Below are 12,226 nucleotides of genomic sequence, written 5' to 3'. Positions count from 1 at the left end.
CATCAGTTCTCCTATAGGGCTTTAACCAAGCTATTTGTGGAGATGCCTTATTGCATCTCGCGAGCTAGTGAATAAATGAATGGCATGGAGAATTGGTAAAGGGAAAAAAGTTTCAATTATTGGTGAGTAATGGATAAATGGTATGCATCCCTCAGCACCAAAAACCTTCCAAGGAACAGAAAACTCCTTCATCTCTGACTTGATTGACCAACAAAATTTGATATGGAAAGAAGAGACAATATACAAACTTTTTAACAAGGATGAAACGGATCGTATTTGTGCTATACCACTTAGCACTCGCATAATGGATGATAAATGAAGACGGGGTTTTGCACGTGTGTCGTGTGCACGTGTCCCTCATTTCAACAAGATTTATAGTTTTTCACTTTTGCAACAAATATTACTAAGTATAAACGGCAAGAGAGGGGTCGAACCACAGAGACTACGGATCTACTCGAGATCGATTCTATGACACGGGTTGGTGTTAGCCACCACGCCTTAACCACTTGATCATGGACCTAAACACTAATGTGGGAAACTTGAACTTTAAAGCATGAGAACAGAGATTGGGAGCTTAAGCTAAACTAAGGGAGAATGGAAGAGAGTTTTGAAAGCTTCAAGAGAAAATAATGAGATGGAGACAGAGACTTGACATGAAAATTACTAAACTAAGGGCAACTTGAAACAAACATTTGCTTGAAATCATTTCAGAAACGAGAGTAATGGATTTGCAGCTTAAAATAAGATCAAGATTGAAAAGTTGTAGGGAGAAAATAAACAAGCTTCGGAACACAATTTACTTCTAAACTTAGAACATACAAGAAAGCAAATAATGTGTAGCAACTAGATCTCAACATCTAAGCCACCAATTGCGAAAAGCATCCAAGAAACATGAGTAAATAACATCATCAACATGAAAATAAACTAAAGCTTCATAAAACTGGAAATAAGTGGATATCCAACGTCGGAGTCGTCAATTCCTCTGCCGAAACCATTAAAACTAACTAGAAAGTGAGGTGCGAAGGAGCTTCTAATATGGAGGCGTCAATTCCACCATTGAAACGGCCAACCCACTGTAAATCTACACTAAAGTCTTGAAAACATGAAATAAAACGTAATCCCGACGTCGGAGTTGTCAATTCCTCCGTCGAAACCATGGAACTAAGCTACGAAAGTGGTGGCGTTAAGCGCCTATGAGAACTTCCTACCTAAACTACGATAGCATTAAGTGTCGCCTGTTCTTTGTGGAAAACTTCTATTTATGGAGTAGATTCTACTTCAACCCTAAGACAACTTCTCATCCAATTTGATCATTTTACCCTTGCAGTAATCTGAATCTGCTCGGTCATTTTGCACCATCTACTTGATCCAGCAGATACGTCTTCATGTGGTGAGCTCCTCTTGATCAACTTGCGCATCTCATGTCTTCATGTGGTGAGCTCCTGTTGATCAACTAGTCATCTCATGTCTTCATGTGGTGAGATCCTCTTGATCAACTCAGTCATCTCATGTGGTGAACTCCACTTGATCAATTTGCTGGTTGGGCAGGCTCCATTGCTTGTCCGCAACTGATCAACTTGTCTTTGGTTCTGGCCATTTCTCGCTTCTTTCCGAGTTGATGAAGTTGTTCATGCACTCTGCCGCTTTAGCACTTTTTAGCCCCTGCACACTCAAATTCACCACTTTTTCGCACATTATCACCCTTGTTAGTGTAATAAACCCCTATAAAACCATTCTTGTAACGAGCCCTATCAATAAACGAATATGGGGATATGATAAGAAATGAATATATTCAGTCAGCATATCACTTGGCAGGTACATTTCTTGGGAAAAGTCAAGAATATAAAGCCTCTTCAAGTAGACTGGAAAATGGCTGGAAAAGATTGTGGCATTCTAAAGTTACACAAAGAATTCGACACTTCTTATGGAGAGCATGTGTAAACAACTTGCCCACTAAGGAAAATCTTTATCGTCGAGGCATTGATGCGGGATCTATTTGTGAGATTTGTGGCTTGAGTTGTGAGTCAAGTGATCATCTATTGCTACACTGTACAGAAGTGGTTAATATTTGGAGGTATGGCCCCCTTCGCTTGGACTTTCATCTCCTTAATAGCTCTTCTTTTAAGCAAGTGGTTTGGTCTCTTTTGGAAAAATTACCCTATGAAGCCTTTGCACTTTTTGCTTGTACTGCATGGAATATTTGGAAGAGGAGAAACGGATTTTACTTTGACCAAAAAGTTTTTAACTGGAAAGAAATCCATTCATTGGCGCACAAAAATTGGATGGAAATGTCTGACGCTTTTGAAAAGAATGCAGGAAATAATATTGAACATTGCAGTATGCAGAAATGGAACCTCCTCCATCGGGCACTCTTTTGATGAATAATTATATAAATGTTCTCCAGAATGGTCGAGTTGGATTGGGTGTGATCTTTAGAGATGAAAAGGGGGTGGTTGTCTTCGCTTGTAAGACTGAACTTAGAGTGGCCGGGTCAACGACATTGATGGAAGGTATCACAATTCGGTATGGTTTGAATATGACCATTTTGCAGAATATCTCTAAGGTATATGTGCAATGTGATAACCAAAATTTGATTAGGGGACTACATGGTGATGTGGATCTTGATCCTTATAGTGAGGTTGTGAAAGATGACATCTTGACTATTGCGAGAAGGGTCGACGTCATCAATTTTCAATTCATCCCTAGAGCTTGTAATCGTGTTGCCCACTTATTATCTAGAAGTCCAAACTTTATATGGGTAAACTTTATTCCATAAAATATTTTATCTGTTGTACATGAAGAAATATATTAAATTTATAAAATGACCTTATATCTCAAAAAAATTTGATCTAATCTGCATTACACGTTAAAATAGTGGACTTTTGAGTTGCTGCGAGCTAAGAGCATCCACAACCGTGCTCTTGCCAGCGGCACGGTTGTGGGCCCGGGTGGTACTATTCATGCCTGCTCTCTGGCAAGAGCACAACACCCACAACTGTGCTCTTCCGCAAGGACGAGCACAATTAATTTAAAATTCAATTAAACAATAACATTTCCATAATATTAAAATTCATTTAAAAACCACAATAAATATTACAAATGACAAATAAAATTAAACATTACATAATTAAAATCCTAAAAATGAAAAATTATATAATTAAACTCCTAAAAATTAAAAATTACATAATTAAAATCCTAAAAATTAAAAAAACCACTACTCGTTGCCGAATTTCGCCCACATGTGGTTGATTAGGTCTTCTTGTAGTTGATTGTGGATTCGAGTATCGCGCATTGTGTGTCTTGTCTCGATCCTTTGGCCAACCGTCGTATGCTCGCCTCGGCGTGGGGGAGACCTCGCTGTTGAGCTTCCGGCTTCGTCCTCGTCGTAGAAGCTAGCCGCCCTCGGCCTTCGTCGGCTATAATCATGTTGTGTAATATAATACACGTGAACATGATGTCGGCGATATTATTCACGTACCACAGCCGAGCCGGGGCCTTCACAATGTTGAATCGAGATTGAAGGACCCCGAAGGCTCTTTCGACGTCCTTCCGCGCTGACTCTTGACGCTGCGCAAAAAGAACCCGGCTCGGGTCGTGCGGGTTGTGGAGCGTCTTCACGAACGTCGACCACCTTGGGTAGATACCATCGGCGAGATAGTAACCCATGCGGTATGTATTTCCGTTGATGGTGAAGTCGATCGCCGGTGCTACACCATTCATCACATCATTGAAGAGTGGTGAAGAATAGAGCACGTTCAAGTCGTTGTTGGATCCGGCAACGCCGAAATATGCATGCCAAATCCATAGGCGATAGTCGGCGACCGCCTCAAGGATAAGTGTTGGGCCGCCGCCTTTGTGACCGCTTAAGTGTTGCCCCCTCCAAGCAGTCGGGCAATTCTTCCACCTCCAATGCATGCAGTCAATGCTGCCAAGCATTCCGGGAAAGCCATGGACTGATTCGTGAAGACGAAGCAACCGTTGGAAATCATCGGTGGTGGGTGCCCGAAGGAATTCATCCCCAAAAGCAGAACGAACGCCCTCGCAAAAATTCTTTAAACAAAGGATTCCAGTGGACTCACCGATATGCAAATACTCGTCGAAGATGTCGGCCGTTTGCCCAGTAGCGAGTTGTCGGATGGCACATGTACACTTCTGCAACGCCGTGATACTTTGCCGGCCGGCTGCATCTACACCTGTTTGAAAGTATTCAACACGTGCGGACAATGTGTTGACAATTTGCATGAACAAGCGCTTTGACATGCGAAAACGGCGCTTGAAGTAATCTGTCGGAAACCGCGGATGGTCGGCAAAGTAGTCGGCAACGAGTCTTTCGTGGGCTCCCTCCCGGTCACGATGGATGTAGCGGCGATTTGATCTAGTGCGTTGAGGAGGATGAGCGGGGGTATTCGCCGCGACATATGCTTCGTAAGCGGCACGATGTTGTTCGTAGTATTCTTGTTCTTCGCGCTCCGCTTCCGCCATGAGATGAGTGAAATCCATTTGATGTTTTGAGTGAAGGTTGAATGTATTGATAGTTTGTATAAGAATTATGAATGAGAGATGAATGAGAGATGAATTGATGTGATAAATGAGTGATGAATGTGTGTATTTATAGATGATTTTGGGGAAAAATAAATCAAAAAAAAATCAAAAAAATTCTGAAAAAACGGGAAAAAACGGCCATATTTTTGGGATTTGGAAAATATTTTTTTTTTATTTTTTAGCATTATTTATAATTAAATACCGATTTTTAAAAAAAAAAGTTTGAATGCAACGGCTACGCCGTTGCCCAATCCCGTGCCGCCACGTGTGCGTCCGCTGGCACGGACGTGCTCGATACATCGAGCAGCGCCGTGCCAGCGGCGCGAGCGCAGCGGCGGCAACCCTTCTCCTTGCCGCTGGCACGGACGGCGGTGGCGACGACCGCCACCGCTGCGGATGCTCTAAAAAACGCTATTGATACAGCCGTGAACTACCAACCGATTCAACTGATTTTTTAGATTTAAAAAAAATAATCTCAAAACTAATTATAGGTACTACTATAGTTAGGGAAGTGATATTTTTTTTCGTAATAATTGGGGGAAGTGAAGGAGTTTTTAAAATGGTCCTGAAATTTTTGTTTGTTTAGACTATAAATATACGATATTAGGGTGTATATGTTTCTCCTTATTTATATGTTTAATACTAGTTTTATGTTTAATGTTATAAAAATATAAACCAATCTAATCGATTAAATTATGAATTGTTAACTTCCTTGATTCGTCTATGGTGCAGTTAGGGCTGGGAAAATATACCGAAATACTGAAATACCGCACTTACCGTACCGAAAAAATATCGAAAATACCAAATTTTCGGTATACCGTACATTTCGGTACGGTATAATACCGTACCGACAGTTTTAGGTACGGTAAAGGTATGCATTTTGTATATACCGCGGTATACCGCGTTATACCGCATCATACCGCAATTGCGATATATACCGCAAATTTACGGTATATACCGCAAATAACACGGTATACCGCGGTATACCGCATATTACGGTATACCGAAATCACGGTACGATATACCGACAAAAGCAGTACGGTAACGATATCTAAATTTTGGTATACCGACTTTTCGGTATACCGCAATTGCGGTATACCGACAAAAGCGATATGGTAAAGGTATGGTTTTTGGTCATACCGCACGGTACGGTACGGTATGCGGTATGACCATTTCAGCGCGGTATACCATACCGTTCCAATCCTTGGTGCAGTTTTAAAATTGTAGGCAAAGACTTGACTTCCAAATTCATGGATGCGAATAGCCTACAACTACTTCAGATATGTCTCATATATGACTGGGACAGATTTTAAGAAATTAGTATATAACTTTATAAAATAAATTGAGTAAAAAAGTGAGTGGAATGCATGTCAACTTTTATATATTGATTTTATAATAAAACATGAGCGGAATGAGTTAGTAGAATGTAAAATTCACTTATTATCAAATACACTAAAAGTGAAACGAAATACTCCTTCCTTCCGTCCCTGAAAGTTTGTCCCATTTTTCCACTTCCGTCCGTCCTATAAAGTTTGTCTCATTTCACTTTTTACCATTTTTTGTAGTTGACCCCATATCCCACTAACTCATTTATACTCACATTTTATTCTAAAACTAATATATAAAAGTATGACCCACATTCTACTAACTTTTTTAACTCACTTTTCATTACATTTTTTAAAACCCGTGACGGGTCAAAGTGGGACAATATTTGAGAGACAGAGGGAGTATTTATTTGTGGACGGATGAAAAAAAAGAAATGGAATATTTTATTGCAGACAAATGGATTACTTTATAATCATACATCAAACAACTCGCATATTCATTCAAAGTTCATGTTCTCTGTTCCTAATTCCTTATACTTGACATTTCATATTACCAATTATATATACCAAAAAAGAAAAAGAATATTACACTTTGCCCTTTCCAATTTCCAAATCCAGACCCACCTCTCCTCTCTTCTCCAACACAGACAAACAGCGTATTCTCTGAATTCTCCAAATTTGAAAGAGCATCCGCAGCGGCGGACATCCCGGCGGACGTCAGATCGGCGTGTCGGATGTCCGCGAGGGACGTCCGGCATTAGGCGTGGGAGGGACGGATACGGACGTCTGCTGCGGACACCGCAGATCCGCGGCTTTCCAACGACGTCCCGATTTTTAATTTTTTAAATTTGTTTAAAAAAAACTCTATATATACGGCTCGTTGAACTTCATTTCATTCGCACAACTTGTTTTAACGAGTTTCTCTCTCTTTACGTTTCTTTTATATATCCAAAATGGCTAGTGGTAGTGGTGCGAGTGGGGGTGCTGATGACGTACGCCGGCGAATTAAAGAACAGTTGCGGGCCGTTACGTCCAGGGAGATAAATCGCACAATACAAGCAGCCTTGCAGCAACAGCAGCAGCAGGCGGTACCTCGACCCATCCATCGTCGAATTATAGTACCCCGGGACCACATCGCTACACACCGTCGGTTGTATGAGGACTACTTCGCTCCGGAGCCGTGATTTGGGAAGAACATGTTCCGGTGACGTTTTAAGATGCATCGTCTGCTATTTTTGCGTATTGTGAGTGGTTTAGAGCGTCGATACGAGTATTTCTTGATGAGGGAGGATGCGGTTGGTAAACCCGGCCACACGCCCATACAGAAGTGCACTGCCGCAATCAGGCAGCTGGCATACGGAGGTGCGGCCGACATGTTCGATGAGTACCTCCACATCAGCGTGACGACTACCCGCGAATGTCTGAAGTATTTTTGTGAGGGCGTTAGGGAGATATTCGGGGATAGGTATCTTCGGAAGTCTATCCCCGAAGATTACCAGACTCTGATGGATATGCACGGGGTCAGCACGGGTTTTCGAGAATGTTGGGCAGCATAGATTGTATGCATTTGGGAGTGGAAGAACTGCCCCACCTCCTGTAAAGGGGTGTTCACTATCGGTTTCAAGGGCAAGAATCCCACGATGATCCTTGAAGCGGTAGCTGATTACCGGCCGTGGATTTGGCATGCGTATTTTGGAGTAGTCAGGTCGAACAACGACATCAACGTCCTCCAGTCGTCGCCCCTTTTCAACGACCAGTGCATGGGCGTTGGTCCGGCCGTCATTTTCATCGCCAACGGCAACCAGCACAATATGAGCTATTATTTGGCGGATGGGATATATCCTATGTGGCCCGTCTTTGTGAAGACGATCAGATGCGCAACAGACAAAAGGAAGATCTATTTTGCGGGTCGTCAGGAGGCAGCGCGCAAGGATGTGGAGCAGGCATTTGGTGTGCTCTAGGTTCGATGGGCGGCAGTGAAGGGTCCATCACGGCTGTGGTATATTGACAGCATCGCTGATATCTTGTACGCATGTATTATCATGCACAACATGATTGTCGAAGATGAAGGTCTAGCACTGGCTGATTGGGCCAATGATGATGTTGATGCTGCTGGTCCAAGCCACGACGTGGCCACCGCCAATGTACGTATGGGGATACCCCATGAAGAGTCCGTGCATTTTCCGACATGCGCCAACGACAAGCTCATATTCGACTCCAGAACGATATAATTGAAGAGTTATGGGTGCGGGGGGTTACCGTTGATATTTATAATGTAATTTGTTTAGACTTTTTTTTTTGAAACGTACTTTTTTATTTTTTTTATTTAATTAAATTATCATTGCACTTTCTCCGTCCGTATTCGTATCGAAATTTTAATTCCATAAATTGTTTAATTTGGTGAATTTGTGAATTTTTATTATTGTGGATATCCATTGGGATGTCCTTGGGATGTCTACCATTGTGCAGTGGGATGTCCTTATGACGTGCAGTGGGATGTGCAGAAGATGTTTTTGGGAAGTCCGTCGGGATGTCCGTTCCACTGTGGATGCTCTTAGCGTGTGATTCAATTTGATTGCATGCAGCTGAGGCTGAGCAGCATATGCCGCAGCGATAGTGGAATTCTGAAAAAAATTATAATTAAATGGGGAGAAAGCAGAAGCAAGACGACCTGCAAAAGCAGCCATCGAAGTCGTTGAGGACTAAAGCAGCGCACTTCTTTTCTGATCTAACCACCGGTTTGCTCAACCCTATCTCCGATAAACCATCTCCGCCACCATCTTCTTCTGTAAATTTCTTATCTCAATTCCTTTTTTTTATAGGATTTTGGTGATCGGTTGTTTAGGTGCCTTTTCTGACCTAATCCAAGCTGAAGTAGTAGCTGCTTTATCAGAATTTGTTGATTCCGTTGTGGTTATTGTAGCTCATGGTTAGGTTTTTCAACTGCTTTTGCCTAATTGGTTGTTTGTTAGGGGAACTAATTCAATTTGCATTTGAATTGGAACTAATTGGTTGCTCTACTTGTGCCATTGGATTGGAATAGGATGTGTACTATCATTTTTTTGTATTCATATGTTAGGAGTACTCAAAAATTGCCTAAACCTGCTTCACAATTCAGGATATAGAATTTCGACGTCTGTGATTCCTGACAATGAAATGATCAATCTGTGTTGTGATTGAGGTTTAGACGAGTTACGGAAGTAATGTACTAGCTAATAGGCGATGATGAGGTAGGGGTTGTGAGGGAAAGGAGTGATGTCTCTTGTCTCTTGCAGCAGCACCTTTCTTTCGGTTTTTATTTATTTGTGACGTTCTTTAGTCTTCGTCTGTTTTTTATAGGATGATTTGAATAACTCTGAGAACAAACAGTCTGAGACGGAGGGTTTGAAGGACTCTGCTGATGGTCCCGACACATCTTCGTTTACTGCATTTCTGTATTCGTTTATAGCACCCTCGGAATCTCAAGCTCGGGATGAAAAAAGTAGTTCTCCTGAGGATGACATTGCACCGTCATCTGAACCGATGACTACCAAAGAGAATGCGAAGAAGAAGAGTTTGTTTTCAAGGGGTAAACAGTCTCTTGGAAAAGCTTTCTATCAAGCTGCTAGAATTGGTGGTTTTAGAAGTCAATCCATGAAGGGGAATCCGGATATGGCAGTTGGCGATGGAGGTGATTCCATGGGCTCTAGGGATGATGGAATAGCCCTGAAAATCTTGAATAAGTCACAACCTTCAGTGGATCTAAATCTTCCTGAGATATCTGAACCATCTTTGCTTCTGTCTGAAAAGACTCGGTGTCTTCTTTATAGTGCTCTCCCAGTGATTATCCAGGGACGAAAATGGATGCTATTGTACAGGTTGAGACTTGAGAATATTCATCGAACTTATTATGCTACATTTATGAGTGTGGGTGTATTAGTTTAACTTAAAGGTCTGTTATATTTCAGCACTTGGAGGCATGGAATTTCACTTGCGACATTATACAGAAGAAGTATGATCTGGCCTGGTCTCAGTCTGCTGGTAGTCATTTAACCTATGACGGTGCTTTATTGTTATTGACATTGTTATTTGTATTTGTTGTTTTTATGTTTCTTGTACTTAATACCCTTTGGCCACGAAAACTCTAGGCTTGCTTGAGTTAGAATTCTAATTTTCCATGAATTAACATTACACAGCTTCTTATTTAATTACCAATAATTTTGACATAGCCTTAACTTGATTTAGAAATAGCTTCTTCATTTTTCAACGGTGAGTAATATAGACTCATCCAGTAAGCTTAAGGGAATTCATAAGGAAACACATTAACACAAAGACTTTGATTACACGGGATAGGGTGATGGAAGAAGACAAAGACTTTGATTACACGGGATAGGGCGATGATTCAGAACTCATAGACTGTCTAAAGTCTTTACAAATGACTTGCCGTATTATTGAAATTTATTAATGATTTGGATATGACTCGTTTGGGTCTTAATCATTTGCACCTTTTGTTGGCATTTGTGCATGAACGAGTGCCCAATCGAAACTTTTGTTATAATGACGTAAAGAACAACCCTGTTGACTGTTAAGGTATTACTTGATCTTTGAATATCTTACCTAATCTCTTTCGGCTGTGTGCCCATCTCAACTACTTACTGCTGGCTATACGTTACCAAACAACCTGTTGCAGTTTCGTCTGCATTTAATGGCATTTGCTACTGTATGGAGTGTATGTACTTCCAGTGGCGGACGCAGAAATAATCATCGATAGGGGCTGAGATTTTTAAATTTTATTTTATGTATATTTTTGAGTAATTTAGATAATTTGTAGGGGCTTTTACACTATAACTAACACTAAACTTGACTAAATTCCTAAAAAATTTAATAGAAAAAAGTTTTAAAAATATTTCATTGAGGGCTTAAGCCCCTCCCCCTTACACTTTGGGTCCGGCCATGTGTACTTCTTATACTTAAATATTCTGTACTTTTAGGTTGTCGGGGATCGCAAAGGTGCAACCTTTGGTGGTTTGGTTGAGGCACCTTTGAGATCAACCAATAAGAGGTACCAGGTAATGTTGGGTCCATACCTTTCTTCTTCAAGCTGGAGTATTGATCTTTCACTTGACTCGAATAAATGCGAGTTTGTTACAGGGGACCATTGACTCATTTGTGTTCTCAAATATCTCCGGAAATCCTCTAATTTATCGCCCAACAGGTATCTACACTTGCTCTGTTTTCTTGCTAACATCAGTTTTTTCGTGTTGACTTCAATCTTAAAAAATGTATGACAGGAAAGAATCGCTATTTTACTTTGTGCTCTACTAATTATTTGGCCATGGGTGGAGGTGGCCATTTTGCACTTTATTTGGATGGAGATCTGTAAGCTTTTCCATTTGCTCAACTATTTGTTACACAAATAATGACATATATATACACACTCTGGCTCTTATAAGATGATTTTACCTTCCCCTCTGTTTAGAATAAGCGGATCAAGTTCATCATCAGAAACCTACGACAATCCTTGTTTGGCACTCTCCGAAGAGTTCGATATCAAGGAAGTCGAGGTAGGTGTCAAGTAATTTATTTTTCCACCCACGGGGGGTAAAAACTTTCTAAAGCATGCTCACTTTTTTAGAAATGTTTCACACTTCCGGTAACGATAGATTCGCAGCCAATAAGTAGACTTTGTTTTGAAATTCAATTTGTTAGGTAGTAGTCTATCATCATGAGGTGTAAGATATTAATGAAAGAAAAGAAAGAAAAACAAGTAACTGAATACCTAACCAACCATTTCTGGTGTTTTTGTAGCTATGGGGTTTTGTGTATGCTTCGAAATATGAAGAAATGGTCGCTTTATCGCGAATAGAGACGCTCGGGATTTGCCACTGGTAGAACAACAGGGATGGGGATTTCTCTGTTTTCTTTAGCTAACAAATTACAAACACACACAATCCTCTCTATATATCGATCTGTTTTTCTCTTCTTACAACCTTTTTTTGTTGTACAATGTTGCAAGAAAATATGGCTGTGTATACAAAACGCGTTTTTTCTTCTAATTAAGCTGCAATATTTGGCACCACTGTTTATAGAAAGCACTTGTGTTTCTTACAAACTACATCTAACGCAAAATTTGTGTGTAACTGTTATTTTCTTAGAAGAAATCAGAATCAAAAGAAGTGCTTTCTCATAGAAACTATTGCTTCTGGCTACGAAGAAATTCTCTCAACTGTCTGCCTTGACGACGAGGCACATCTTCTTCGAGTTCTCCCACAGCAAACCCCCGTACTCTCGTGCAAAGTCACAAGCAGCTTCAAAGACGTCCTGGAAGACCGAGGAAGGTCGGTGTATTAGTAAGGGTAGGGTCAATATACAAGAATGTG

General features: G+C 40.9%; 1 protein-coding gene across 1 annotated transcript; it reads left to right on the top strand.

Annotated features, from left to right (window-relative positions):
- Positions 1 to 8,437: 8,437 nt before the first annotated feature.
- On the top strand, positions 8,438 to 11,885 carry LOC121790918. Its single transcript, XM_042189007.1, has 8 exons — positions 8,438 to 8,655; positions 9,207 to 9,724; positions 9,815 to 9,887; positions 10,838 to 10,915; positions 10,998 to 11,061; positions 11,138 to 11,225; positions 11,326 to 11,410; positions 11,655 to 11,885. Exons 1-8 carry the CDS (start codon positions 8,512 to 8,514, stop codon positions 11,736 to 11,738), a joined length of 1,134 nt encoding a protein of 377 aa, XP_042044941.1. The 5' UTR covers positions 8,438 to 8,511; the 3' UTR covers positions 11,739 to 11,885.
- The last annotated feature ends 341 nt before the right edge of the window (positions 11,886 to 12,226 follow it).

The sequence above is a fragment of the Salvia splendens genome, unplaced genomic scaffold, assembly GCF_004379255.2.
Source record: "Salvia splendens isolate huo1 unplaced genomic scaffold, SspV2 ctg667, whole genome shotgun sequence".
Taxonomy (NCBI): domain Eukaryota; kingdom Viridiplantae; phylum Streptophyta; class Magnoliopsida; order Lamiales; family Lamiaceae; genus Salvia; species Salvia splendens.
The sequence above is the reverse complement of the archived record's forward strand: the minus strand, read 5'-3'. Positions and strand labels throughout refer to the sequence as shown.

Excerpts from the sequence above, each read along its gene's own strand:
- LOC121790918 (XM_042189007.1), top strand. The coding sequence starts at position 8,512 with ATGGGGAGAAAGCAGAAGCAAGACGACCTGCAAAAGCAGCCATCGAAG. Across the intron at positions 9,725-9,814 it reads AAATGGATGCTATTGTACAG|CACTTGGAGGCATGGAATTT; the intron begins GTTGAGACTTGA and ends GTTATATTTCAG. Across the intron at positions 9,888-10,837 it reads GGCCTGGTCTCAGTCTGCTG|GTTGTCGGGGATCGCAAAGG; the intron begins GTAGTCATTTAA and ends CTGTACTTTTAG.